At 39.8% G+C, this 14,192-nt stretch overlaps 2 protein-coding genes across 5 annotated transcripts in view; one reads left to right on the top strand and one right to left on the bottom strand.

Moving 5' to 3' along the window:
- NOC3L (NOC3 like DNA replication regulator) overlaps window positions 1-2,855 on the top strand; it is a 32,169-nt gene extending 29,314 nt beyond the window's left edge. Inside the window, exons 20-21 of the mRNA XM_025990905.2 lie at window positions 1,089-1,173; window positions 1,523-2,855. Coding sequence (XP_025846690.1) covers window positions 1,089-1,173; window positions 1,523-1,651 — 214 coding nt within the window. The 3' untranslated portion in view covers window positions 1,652-2,855. The remainder of the gene's footprint in view (window positions 1-1,088; window positions 1,174-1,522) is intronic.
- Window positions 2,856-5,839: 2,984 nt separating this feature from the next.
- PLCE1 (phospholipase C epsilon 1) overlaps window positions 5,840-14,192 on the bottom strand; it is a 310,445-nt gene continuing 302,092 nt past the window's right edge. For all 4 annotated transcript variants that reach the window (XM_072739557.1, XM_025990896.2, XM_072739558.1 and 1 more), the window contains 4 exons: window positions 11,274-11,432; window positions 9,244-9,459; window positions 8,732-8,922; window positions 5,840-7,233 (listed from right to left, as the gene is read on the bottom strand). In XM_072739557.1, coding sequence (XP_072595658.1) covers window positions 8,737-8,922; window positions 9,244-9,459; window positions 11,274-11,432 — 561 coding nt within the window. In that variant the 3' untranslated portion in view covers window positions 5,840-7,233; window positions 8,732-8,736. The remainder of the gene's footprint in view (window positions 7,234-8,731; window positions 8,923-9,243; window positions 9,460-11,273; window positions 11,433-14,192) is intronic.

The raw sequence follows: 14,192 nt of genomic DNA, 5'->3' as shown, positions 1-14,192 counted from the left end.
AGATAATGCTGTATTTGTGACGATTCACAAGTCCAGCCACAGTGAGAGTCCCGTGTCCCCTCCTCCCGATGGTCCTGCTGGAGCCAGCAGGGCAGAACTGAGAGAAGAGAAGTGCTTTGGAACACTGCCACTCAGAGAGGCCACAGTTCTCTCCATGGGCCTCGCAGTCCCCTTGGTGTAGTGCGGCTGCATCTGCCCCCCAGCCTCCATTGGATGCTCCAGATTGAGAGTTAGGGTCCTGCTGGGAGAAGTTTCCTTACTTTGAAAAATTTCAAAAGTACCAAACAGTTGAAAGAATAATGACCTTTTTCCATGGAAAAGAAAATGACGTAAGAGACACCTTGTAATGTACTCACAGCTCAGAATTAATAGTTTGCTGTAGATTTTTCTCCTCACTTGCAGCCCCTGGTTTCTTGAATTTGGAGATCACAGACAAGTGACCATAGGCCAGCAGATATTCTGGCCTCTTCAGTTTAAACAAAGATTGAATTTTTTGCTATGTTTTAAATATTGGACAAATACACCTAAAAATAAAAGTTCCAGCTTCTCTTGAAGTACTGGGAGATTTGGCAAAATAGCTGTATATTTCTACATGGCAGAAGAAGTCAGCTGCTTCCTCATTCTAAATGAGGCATAAACTCTAGTTTTCTGTGAACCCTTTTCCTTCTGGGCAGAATAGAGATAACTTTGGCCTTATTAAATGCCATTTACTTTTTTCCCTCATATGTCCTATCTGTCCTCCAGCCTTGTTTTTTTAAAATGGAGAAGAAGAAAACAATTACCCATCAGCTTTCTTATTCATGATCCTTTTCTGGCATTTTTTTTTTTTTAAGATTTTATTTATTTATTCATGAGAGAGACACACACACAGAGAGAGAGGCAGAGACACAGGCAGAGGGAGAAGCAGGCTCCATGTAGGAGCCTAACGTAGGACTCGATCCTGGGTCTCCAGGATCAGGCCCTGGGCTGAAGGTGGCGCTAAACTCGGCTGCGCATTAGAATAATGAGTCCTTCTCTTTGGGTACAGTCTAATTATTTTCTAGATATCCAGATAGAGTGATGTCTTTACATTCCTTCTGTGATTATAGATCTGCTGCAGAACTCTTTGAGACATACAGCATGGCTGCAATGACATTCAATCCTCCCGTTGAATCTTTAAGTTCCAAAAGAAAGGTGTGTGAGATTTTTTCATTATTTTTGTTTTAAAAGATGAAATAAAAACTGTCTTATTAACTGATTCCAACTTCCTAATTGCATTACAGATTTTTTTTTTTTCCCCATGTTCAGGAATTGATGACGGGCTGGATGTGTGGGATTGGGACTCTGTGGAGATGGTCATGAGACCATTCTGTTCAGTGTAGGCATGTAGGATGTGTCCGGGTCCAGACCCAGTGCTTGTCACTATCAGGTGTCATGTGCTGGTTCAGGGTCCACTGTTGCCATTTTCAGTTTTGCTCATGGCTTGGCTTTTGCTTATGGCAAAGAACTTTTAATATGAGTCACTTTTAACTTTTTTTTTCAGAATGAAGTTTTACAAGGGGATTCATTTTTGAATGAAGATTTAAATCAACTAATCAAAAGACATTGCAGTGAAGCAGCTACTCACTTGCCTCTGGATTTCACCAAATATTTGAAAACATCACTACGGTAGAAGAGTGAAGTGTCAGTGGACTTTATTGTATATTTATGTTTGTTTAGGTGCACACAGAGACATACTAGTTTATTTAGGACATTCTCTTTTTATACAAGGGAAGCTTCCTAAGAAAATGCATAGAGGAGGGAGAATTTCCCTTTGCATGGCACAGGGTTCTGCCCTAATTCTGAAATTGTAATTAAGAAAGGAGAATTGAAAGCCCTCCATTCCCATATTTTGAAGTTTTTTAATGACATTGCTTTTTTAAGATTTAATATACATCTAAGGGTGCCTGGGTGGCTCGATTGAGCGTCTGACTCTGGATTTCAGCTCAGGTCATGATCTCAGGGTCATGAGATTGAGCCCCACATCGGGCTCTGCGCTGGGCGTGGAGTCTGCTTAAGATTCTCTCTCTCCCTCTACCCGAATTCCATGCTCTCTCTCTTCCTCTCTAAAAAAAAAAAAAAACCCAAAAAACAATATACATCTTAAGTTATAGTTTAAAAAAGATCTTTGGAGTGAACTTAATTGAATTACAGTTGCTAGATTAAAATAAGGGCATAGAGTGCAGAAAAATCAAGACCACGAGATTGCTTTTTTTTTTTTTTTTTTTACCATTCAGCTACTCTTTATAACCAAACTCTCTCAAATGAAATAAGTACATTTTTATTGCAACACTATAGATGGAAATGAGACAAGTTCTATATATGAGTATATTTTCAGGAAAATTTTTGAGAAAAAAAAATAGCTTGAAATTGGACGCCAAGTTCATTGGCTCTTGCTGAATGACACACTTTAAGAAGTAACCTAGTTTGATCTTATGTAAGAAAATGAGAGTGTTCATTATGGTTACTTTCAAAAAAAGTTTGTGATGCTAGTCTCTTCAGAGTTCGTCGCATTTTCTGATGTGCTCTGGAGGGTGATGGGGGATGAACTCTGGGTGGGAAAACCAAGTTGAAGACTTGACTCTGTTTTAAGGATAAATGGTGCTCTTGAAGGGCTTTTTCTCTTTTCCTTCTCTTTCTCCTATTCCTCTTCCTTCTCTTCCTTCTTCTTTGTCTCTTTGTACAGATAAAGTCCTATTCTTATGAATATAATTAAAAAGCAATATTTTACCTAAGCTATTGTCATATTCTAGGAATGGCCTATGAAGTAAGTTTTTGTAACAACAGGTTATAAATATCCTCTCCTGTGAATAATTGAATAAAACAGCTACTTTTTTTTTGCCTTCTCTTCTTACGTAAGAATTAAAGAAGTCACAGCAGTCCCAACTAAATACATCTCTTATGTCTTCAAAACTATAGAAGCCAGTTCTTTTGGTCTAGAGCTTAAAGCCCCCCCTTTTTTTCCTCATGAAGTAAATGAAAATAGAAAGTTCCTTTATTACTCCAGCTTAATGGAGAGTATCAGCTCAACATTGCATGTTAATCTTTTGGCATGTTCTTACATGTGATTTTAGGCTTAATTATTTTAATGAGAATGTACGATTTAACATACACATATTTGCTTTTAACCTACATTTCAGATATAAAACAGTCCAGAAATGTTATGAATAGTTTTTTGGATGGTCACAGGATCTTTCCCTGGGACCAATACACGTCACGAATCATTCAGTCATTTACTTACTTACTTACTTACCAAACATATATAAATACATTTATCTTTCACTTTGGCAGCAGAAACTGTACTTTAGGTGAAAAATCCATTTTAAAATAGAAATTCATCAACTATTTCACACTTGTATTGTGCTTTTAACCTAGTTACACATATAGAGAATCACAGTGAGACCATTAATTTATACATCTAGTATTTAACTACTCTTTTGGTTTGAGAATGATATCTGTTTGTGCATAAACTTATATGGCCTGTTTGATGAGTTTCATTTTCAGAACTAAATATAGTCATTAACAGTAACATACACACACTCTGAGGCTATAACACGCCACAGCCTTAACATTTTTTTTTTAAACTAGACAAATATCGAGTACCTACTGTGTACTTAGCACTGTGCTAGGCACTTAAAAGTGAAGTGGGGGGTAATATGTATAAGTCCAGCTTCCCTGGACTGGGATAAGATCATTCACACAACATTTAAAAAACTGGAACTTTACCCAATTCAGTGTCAGAGCAAATTATTTCAAAGTTCAGATACCTAGGAAAGGTTTCATAGACCTGCTTGAGCATGTCTATTCTGGAGACTATTTTAGAGATTTTATACATCCAAGAGATGTATATGAATAACTTGGGAATCATGGAGATTCAGTATTTCAGCGACATTTAGATCATCCCACGTCACAATCCTTAGCCATCAACCAAAGACCGATCCCTTAGGACATTGACACTTAGAGATGGCCAAGAACATACAAATTGTTAACAACACACGGTATCATGGGGGTGCTGACCTAAGGCTGGACTTTGTGTAAGAGGCAATCTTCCTTTTCTGGTAACTTTCTGGAGGGTCCCCTCACTTCACTGCTCATGTAAGAAGCAACTGCAAGGGGTCAGAGGCAGCCATTGAGAGAATTGTAGGCTGTAGGCTGCCTCTCACTCCACCAAGTAAGAGATGAGACCCCAGCCAGGAGAATCCTACTCTTCTCTTGGTGTGGTGGCAGTGACTTCGGTTTTATCAGGCAGAATGCAGGCTCTGTGACTTGTCAGAATTAAGCAAGGCCTGTGGGTATCCGGGCAGAGGGGACAGGTCTATGGAGTTAGAAGGAAAGAGAAAAGGAAGGGGAAGATGGCGTTTGAGAAAGGAGTATGTGTGGCAGGAGGGGGCCCTCGTCATCAGTGAGCCTCCAGTGTTTCCGAGCCATGGAGATGGGAGACCTTTGTATGAAAGCAAATTTAAGTAAAAATTCGCTTCTGCTGAGTTGCACTTCCTGTCTACCCCCAACTGGAGAATTGCTAAGCAACTATTACTTGCTAAGGATGATATGAAAAGAGGTATTTCCTCAAGAGGGCATTTGCTGCCCAAATAGTATTGTTACTTCCTATCGATTTGCCCTCAAACTTACCCTCAATTCCTTAACTACCTCACGCAACCTATTACTTTGCAAAACAACCAATTCCAGATGAACAGGTGATCAAGGGGAAATTAATCTCTTTCAGCATCACAGACCATGTTGGATTCTTATCTAATCCTTTCTCACCAGCTATACACATTCTGTAAAGCTGGTATCACCTAGCAGTAACAGAACTCCTGCTCCTTTGTTTTTAGTGAAGTGTGTTAACATATTTTTCTCCAAAATCTTGTAATAAACCTACTTTGCATATTTAAGTTCTCTTCCATATCAACTTTACTGATAAAAGTTTGCTACCCAGATTTTTAGCAGTCTGGAAGGTATGACTTGGTAACTGGTTCAGTCTGAGTGGCTATTTGATTCATTCAAAATAAAAGGATAATTTTTCATTTGGTATACCAACATAGCTATATAGTTCAGAGAAGCTACCAATAAAAATTTCATATATTTGGCAAACACCGTGTTAGTGGACACTACATTTTGAGCAAAATGTGTCCCCAAGACTCTGATACAATGGAGTTTGTACTTTGACCTCTAAGTGGGATGAACAACCAAGTTGGGTTCGACATAGGGAATACATTCACTTGTAAAACCTAGTCTCACTTCTGTCCCAGAAGTTTCAGACTGTCCTGCCACGGAATCAACTATGTTACAGATGGTGGTGGGGCGGGGTGGGGCTGGAGCTTAGTGTCAAGGCCAAGGGCTAAACCTCCAGCGACGAGTCTTGCTTCTCGGCCTGTTTCTCTGCACGGTTTTCATTTAGAGTCCAGCCAGTGAGGCCAGTACCTCGGTTTTCAGTACACGGTAAACCAAAACAGAAAAAAATGCCAAATTTATAGAAGCATGAGAGTGTTTCTGGAATATTTTTTCCAACTGGGGCAGTATTGTGCATTTCTTCTAGACTGAGGACTTGAAGAGAAACCTGTAGCACTGGGCAAACCACATCAAACTGGAATAGCTTGAATTCTGGCACCAGCAAATGGTGGCTGTTCTAGCTAGCATTAAGGCTTTGAGTCAGTAAGAACTTCCATTAATGTGAAAGCTGTCTGGTGTATTTTTTAACACTTCCAATTTTAGAATATGCAAAGAACTGCGGACTGTTTTATTCACGTTTATAATTGCTAATAAATAAATGAAACAAAACCAAACAGAACCAAAAAACCAAAAACTTTCCAAAGAAAAAGGATTTTTGGTGTGCTTTATAATTTGAAGAAAAAATTTTAATACCAGTAGAAAGATAAAATTTAGATTTTGGAGGAACACATTTCATTTTAAAAGTCATAATTTGCTTCATACCAAGAATGAGAAGAATGCTTTACGCTTATGTGATAGTTTATACAGCAAGATTTTAAAGGTAATTACCTTAAATAGCAATTATGGCTTGGATCAATAGCTCTTCAGTTAAAAAGTTAAAGCTTTTTTTTTTTTTTTTTTTTTACATGAAATTCTGTTCCATGTCAGGTATTCAGAGAACACATATTTTTTCTTTTTAGGAGATTTGTCTTCAAATAGAACCACTGATGCTTCTAATCCATAAGCAATATCAAGAAAGCTATGTATAATAAATACATAAGTACAGTGTCAGTACAAACCTTGCAAAATAAATAAATTCGAACACCAACTCAGTCTACTTTTGCTTTAAGAAATGGTTAAATTTCTTGTTAAGATGTCACAACTCAGAAGATAATTAATTTATACATCATTCTAAATTCAGTCTGTGAAAACCAAAAGTGGAATAATCTGTGAATACATAAGCAATAAACTTAAAAAAATCCATCATTCTCTACATAAAAAGAAATGCCAAAGAGTCCACTAATGGTGCACAATATAGAAACTACATTTTACTTTTTAATGAATCTTACAGGATATATTTACATTTGCAATGCCCCAAAGCTTCCGATTGTCAGCCATGAATGTGATGAAAGCTAGTTTGCTTGTGTTCAGACCACTGTGGCTCTTGTTCCCAGTTTTCTAAGTTGGGTCAGCAAACCATGGCCCTGGGCTAAATCCAGCCCACCACCAGTTTCTGTATGGCTCTTGAACTAAGAATAGTTTTACATTTTTAAATGCTTGAAAAAAAAAAACCCAAAGAGGATTACTTGTGACATGAAAATCCTATGAAATTGCAATTTCAGTGTCTGTAAATAGTTTTATTGGAACACAGCCACACTCATGTATAGATGGTCTATGGCTGCTTTTGCACTGTTAACAGCCAAACTGAGTAGCTGCAGCGGAGATCATATGGCCCATAAAGCCTAAAATACTTCTTGTCTGGCCCTTTATGGACAAAGTTTGCTGACCCTTACTCTAAGTCTGTTACTACAAGCAGCTTAGCAATGTTCCAACTGTTGACATTTGTAAAATGGCAATCTCCTGGGCTTCTTTGCTGTATTCATCAAGAAACTGGTTGGTAGGTAGCCCTGTGTCATTTTGCTTGACCTCAGCATGGACCTCACATCATGAGTGAAGAAGGCTTCAGTTCAGAAATCAATTTCCAGTTGAAGTGTAATGAAAGTAAGGAAATTATATTTGTTTCCATCATGTTCACTCTTGACTAACTTCTTACCAAAAGATCTTCACCTGTAAAGTGGTATACATAAGCCTGTTAGTATATTTAAAATGAAGGAGCAGAAACATCTGCAGTGTAGCACGGGTTTAGTGTTGTTCAAGAGAAACCCTCAGGTCTGGTGGCTGCTTTGGAAGGAGAGACTATTTGCCATAAACTCACAGTGTTATAACATGATGTTCCTGGGAGGTGGAACACGAGCCTATTTCTGCCCTGGAACACCACATCCTTTAGAAAGATTTTTTAAAAATCACAATCCAATTTAATCACAATAAACTTCAACTTTTCTTAAAGGTGGAATTACTTCAACTCTGCCTTATTCCAGATAAAAGAGTAAGATAAAATAATTGTTCAGGAGTTCCTAAATTATTGAGGGCTAACTCTTAAAACTTCAGGGGTGAAAATCTGAGTAACATGAAACCTTATGTTCTCAGAAAGCAGTAAAAACACAAAACTGGACTCATGAGCACAGAAAGTCCTCACAAGGATGCCTTTTTGAGGGCATCATCTGTACAAGAGTTCATAACATGATTCATACTCTGAAGGAGGGGGTTGTTTTGAAGGCATTTGTAGTATGGAGGACCATGAATTCAGGACTTTCTCCTTAAATTATAAACATGGGCTCGGTGTATTGGGCCTTCTTTTGCGCTCGTGTAAATCAGATTAGGTCCTGCCAAAAGGTATCAATGAATTCTTTAATTGCGAGCTTCTATGATTTTATGTAAGAAATTCCTGACTGTGATAAAGGCAGACGAAGCTCTGCAGTGTAAGCCGCAATGCCTTCGCTATGCTAGCAGTCTCTCAATTTTAGAACTACAATGGCACAGGTAAAGAGTGAGCTTTACTAATCCCTTGGGTTCATTAAGAAACTAAATGAAAAAAAATCTATGCTTGGTTTCCTTATGTTTTTTGTTTTTGTTTGAGTTGGGGTTCCATATAATTTGTTTAAAGATGGAACAAAGTTTACTCTGTAGATACCTTGCAATGGGCAGGCAACCAAAGGCTGACTTTACTGCCGTTTCCAGATAGAGGCTGTTAGGCAATTTTGCTTTCTTTCTAACCATAAGATCTTGAATACCAGATTTTTATTTTTTAATTGAGGCAGACTAAGGTGAGGTCATTGTGGCTAAATCAAACCCCAAAATGGACAGCATGAAATTAGAAATGCAAGGGCATGAGAGTTGAATGACCCACAACAGTCCTTCAAGAATATCTGTATTAGTGACAGATAATTAAGGCAGTTCCAGGTCTGAACAAAAATGAGGCTGATGTAGTAGTTTGGGCAAGTTGTTGTCCTCTCGGGGCCTTTGTTTAGTTATCTACAAGTGGTCTAAAATGATAAATGCTAAAAGTACATGGATCTTCAGAGCCCTTTTCCTGCTTTTTGGTACAATTCCCATCTGACTTCAGGGGTCATCTTCCTCTGGGCCTGCTGCCTTGTACAGTAGTATAGATGGGCCCCTGTTTCAAAATGGTGCAATGACTCAGTCTACCTGGGTAAAACATGCCAACCTTGGTTATTGTCGGGAGTCTGTGGTATCACTGGAGGACAAGCTGCCTGTGGGCTTCTCCTCCTTGTTTTGGACACTTTCTGAGGCCAAGACCTGAGAAGATGTGAGTCCTCGGGGCTGTTTAGTTGATTTGGTGAACTTCTTGAATTCACTTGCGAAAGAAATGCCTTTTCTTTTATCTTCTCGGGATGCCTGTGGGGGTAAAAAAAACTTTCCATGGGTATAAGGTAAAAGTCAGGATCCTCAATCACCTAACAAGCTATCATGGAGCCCTTTCTTCTTCCTCTCTCAGGAGAGCTTTGGGAAGAAGTGCTGTGGGAATCCCGTCTCAGGACCGCTTAACCACAGCAGGACATTTCTCTTCATGTAGTAAAAACAAAGCCAGTTTTCTCCCAACAATATTCCTTGACTTTGAAACTTTCTCCTAGATTTCACGAGTTCCCAGATTTGATTACCACGTAGTTATGAACATCAGATCCTTTGTGGAGAGAGCAAGAGAGCTTTGAACTTTACCTGCACCTGCTCCTTTAGCCTGAGGATGAATTTTCCAGCACCTTTCCACTTGCTCTGGGCTTGAAACACACACTCTTGGTCCAAAAGGACCCGCTGGGAGGACTTTGGGGTGGAGGACTTCTTGGTAGCATCTTTCACCACCTCTTCCAGAAGCACATAGTCACTCGGGTTGGGGTTACTCAGGATGCTATAGGAATATTTGGCTTTGCATAAGGTCTGAAAGATAAGTGATGGTCAACTGGATACTGACACATCATCTCCAGCACCTGCATCCATTCCGAATGAAACTCTAAGGTGGGAACATGTCACCAACTTTTAGAGAAGGAGGGGAACTTTCAGATTGTATCGTCCTATCCCTCATTTGACATTTGTGTGGTTGTTGCGTATAATATGCTTTCCCATGTTACCTGATGAAGCTTCACAACAGACCCTGATTTACATATTACCCCATTTTTGGACAAGAAAAATGTATGGAGGTTAAGCAGATTCCAGAGAATGCACAGCTACTGAGTAACAGAGTAAGGACTTCTACTGGACTTGCTACATGCACCAAGCCTCATGGACATGAAGGTCACAGAGACCATGAGGGACAGAGTCCTAACCCTTGGGAGCCTCTCTGTCCCAGCAGGCTGCCTCCTTGTCACAGGGTCTTGGATGCGGAAGGCATTTTCGTAATTTGCCTGGTCTCACTTCCCATTTAGTACAAGATCATCTTTCATTTATACATTTACTTGTTCATCAAATGTTTAGTGAGGGCCTTCTGTGTTCCAGATACGTACTATACTTTGGGAGATAAAGGAAACAAACAAACATGTCTAGTCTCTTTTAGAGTCAAACTCTATTAAGGAGGAAAATATTAACCACCTGATCAATGTAGTAATAGCAAATAGCACTTAAATAGTGCTTACCAGGTGCTAGGCATTGAACGCCTTATGTATATTTACTGATTTAATCTTCACAACAACTCTGTGTGGAAAGTACTGTTATACTATCTCCATGTTACCGATGCAGTAGCTTACCACCCAGTATATAATATAGTGTGCTGGAACCAACTCGAACAGGCCATAAAATCAGACATGCTGCAGTATCCATGCAACAGAAATTGGCAAATACTAGGGGTCCATTGAGCGTCTGCCTTCAACTCAGGTCCTGAGTGTCTGCCTTCAACTCAGTTCCTGATCCTGGAGTCTCAGGATTGGCCACATCAAGCTCCCTGCTCAGCAGGGAGTCAGCTTCTCCCTCTCCCTCTGCATCCCCCTACCCCCCTCTCATGCTCAGGCTCTCTCTCTCCCTCTCTCAAATAAATAAAATCAAAAAAATAAAAAAAAAAGAAAGAAAGAAAGAAAGAAAAAGAAAGAGAAAGAAAGAAAGAAAGAAAGAAAGAAAGAAAGAAAGAAAGAAAGAAAAGGAAGAAAGGAAGGAAGAAATTGGCAAAATACTAAAAATCAATTAGGGCTTTTTTTTTTTTTTCTTTAGGAGAGCTGGTTTCCCAGCACACCACTGTAACTGAGGCCCTAGGAAGTAGAGCTGGGATTTGATCCTGGAGCTATCTGATCTAGAGTCTGTGCCATGAACCATTAGCTTTACCACTTCTCAAATGGGCATTTAATAAACACAAACCATCACGAGGCTTGAAGAAAGGAGATACAGTTTTTTGAAACCATCTATGCCAAGAAGCATGACTTAGAGGAGCGAGAGGGCCAGAGAAGGCCTCCAGCATGTCCTCTGTAAGATCTTTAAGAAACAGTCACCAGGGCCTGGCTTAAGCATTTCTGAGATGATGAAATTACTACTCTGTGGAGTCCCCTCTTAAATCTGTTATCAACCCTTCCACAGAGAGCCAGACTCCCAACAGATACTAGGCCAGTGTCTGTTAAAGGAATGAACTAGTATCCCAACCTAGAGACACACTCTCCCTTTTCATTTCTCCATTGTTCTAGAACTTCATTCATAAGACAAGCTGACGTCTGATTTGTCCCAGTGATTTACACTGAGGAGCAGACTGAGACAAGCAAGGGGGAGGCTTTCACCTGTTGAATGACATCCTGAGCGGTGCTGACACGGGGCGCTTTGATGACCGTCCGAGGTTGCTCTGGAGAAACGTCATGCACTTGGACAAAGAAGCTCTCCTCCTCCGAGCTCAAGATCACCTCTTTGTCATCTTGAACAATGCTTTTCTCTTCTAGGTTCTGTGTTTAAAAAAGAAGAAAAGTATGAGTAAATGGTAAGAGGATGTACAGCAAGAAAGAAAAACCCACAGTGGAAACGTGAGCTGTATCTGGGCAATGTAGAAACCATTTCTCAGCTTTCTATTTCATACACTTTAATAGTTCATAAATGATTCCACAGGAATACCCATGTCTTCTGAGGGAAAGAAAGTAATGTAGGTATTTTTCTTTTTTTCTTAAAGATTTTATTTATTTATTCATAAGAGACCGAGAGAGAGGCAGAGACACAGGCAGAGGAAGAAGCAGGCTCCCCGTGGGAAACCCAATGCGGGACTCAATCCCAGGACCCTGGGATCACGACCTGAGCTGAAGGCAAAAGCTCAACCACTGAGCCACCCAGGGGTCCCAATGTAGGTATTTCTGCTGATGTTGACAGACTGCTAAGGTCTGGCTCACAATAAACCAGTACACCTACTCCTACTACCTGTAGATTTTGGGTCCAAGTCAACTGGAGATATATTTGTAAAAGGACAATGTACCAAATTGCCAATTACCAAAAGCCAAATAAGAACACAGTAAATTATATTTAAGAGAAAGCCCATCCATTCCCTACACATTTAAGAAATGCTAGATACCTGAACAATGAAACATGCAAACTGCCCCTCAGCCAGGCTGGAAGAAAAGAACCAGTGGTGAAAAGGCTGAAACAATGGCTGGAGGTAGGATACCCTGAAACGAATATTGACAAAATTCTCAATAATTAAGACAACTGATCATCAGGTTAATTGGCTTTGGTGAACTGGCTTTCAGTAAATTTTACACATGTAACTTTAAGTATATTTAGATGTATCTATAGACATGTACCTTATTAAAATTCTTTCAAACAGTATAGAAATATATTGATAAAAAGCCATACTTTCCCTATTATCAGCTTTTTCACTCCTCTTGTCTTCTCTACAAAAAACCCACTGTTGTTAGGTCATATATACTTCTAAACATCTGCTATGGATATATGTATTTCTGTGTATGTGAACACGTATATACAATGAAGCCCTGGAATTGTGTGAATTTAGATATAATATAATCACCAAATAGCTCCTGTTTGTTGTTAGCTCTAGTCTCAAATAAAGGGTAGGTTAGCTTCTGCAAGGGGGAGGTCTAAAGGAGGGAGGGACAACCCCATCTCAGGAAGTGAGCATTTAGCAGGAAGGTCCTTTGATCTTCAACAGTTTCCTAGCCTAATCTCCTCAGATCAAGCCACTGAAATGGTGCTAACAAACCAGAGAAATCCAAGAATCGCTGTCACTATTCTGGAAGTTCCAACCAGCCTTAGGGACCCAGAATTGTCCCCATTGATATAAAAGTGAGAATGGATATCGTCACCAGGTGGCGCCAAACCACAGCCAGGACCAGAAAGGACTGGTTCCTGGAGCTTGTCAATCAGCCCACAGGCTCACGCCAATCATTTCTTTAATCTTGTAGTCATGGTCTCTACAGTTTTCATGACTTGTTTCTGGCCCCCATTTGTTATATTACGGGTGTTGGGGAGGGGGGAGTTACTGTCTATATTATATTAACTTCACATAATGTTCTGCAACTTGTTTTTTGTCCCTACTTAAAAGACTGTGGTGTTCATTTCGTGTCAGTTCCTAGAGACTTAGCTGTGTAATATATCACTGTGTTGATCATAATATATTTAATCAGTTGGAGAGTGGGGTTGGGTGGTAATTCATCTGACAATTTATAATCTGTATCTTGAAAACCACGAAGCAAGCAAGCATAAAAAAAACAAAAAAGGTTCTAATAGACACATAAAATACCTCAATAAATAACTATGCAATAAGCATGACTTTCAAGAGAGCTCCTTGGAACCTCACTCAGAACCTATTTGTTTGCAAGGAGTTCTCTGCCGCATTAGAAGGCACAGCTTCTATGGCCAGAACAACAGCCTTCTCTTGAAGCTCTTTAGGCTTTTACTAAACATTTTTCTACATATGGTCTATATGTTTGGCATGAGTCTCATGTTAATCTTTTTTAATCAGGTAAAGTAGTTTCTATTACAGATTTACAGGTTAGGGAACAGAGGTTTACAGAAGTTAAACAAGCTGTCCAAGGTCATCTAATTTGTGGCAGAGCCAGGTCTGTCTGATTTCACATCCAGGAGGTGTCACAGGAGGGCATACTGACGGCAGGAAGATGTGATCCTGACCACCTGAGAGCCTAGGAGGTGAGACAACTATACAAGGCGGGCAGGCAGGCGGGCAGAAGAGATCAGAGGTCATAGCAGTTTGGAGACTTTAAATATGTGAGCAAACTACTTTTATCTCACGAGTTCCACAGAATGAAATAAGTGGAAATACTTATAGCTCAGACCTATCGACTATGCTAGTATCTGCTCACTCAATAACTGCTGAATTCATGTATTCAGTCAGCAAATATGTACCTGTATGTGTCACTATGTACCAGGTCAACCTAAACACTTTATTTATTTTTTTTTAAGATTTTATTTATTCAAGAGAGACACAGAGAGACAGAGTCAGAGACACAGGCAGAGGGAGAAGCAGGCTCCATGCAGGGAAACCTGATGTGGGACTCAATCCCAGGACTCCGGCCGGGATCACACCCTGAGCTGAAGGCAGATGCTCAACGACTGAACCACCCAGGCGTCCCAACCTAAACACTTTAAATGTGATTTGTTATCTTAGCAGGAACATGACAGTCACTTCAAAAACCTCTCCACGCCTGAATAGCTCAGTTGGATAAGTGCCTGCCGTTGGCTTA

The sequence above is a fragment of the Vulpes vulpes genome, chromosome 15 (assembly GCF_048418805.1).
Source record: "Vulpes vulpes isolate BD-2025 chromosome 15, VulVul3, whole genome shotgun sequence".
Lineage (NCBI taxonomy): Eukaryota > Metazoa > Chordata > Mammalia > Carnivora > Canidae > Vulpes > Vulpes vulpes.
The sequence above is the reverse complement of the archived record's forward strand: the minus strand, read 5'-3'. Positions and strand labels throughout refer to the sequence as shown.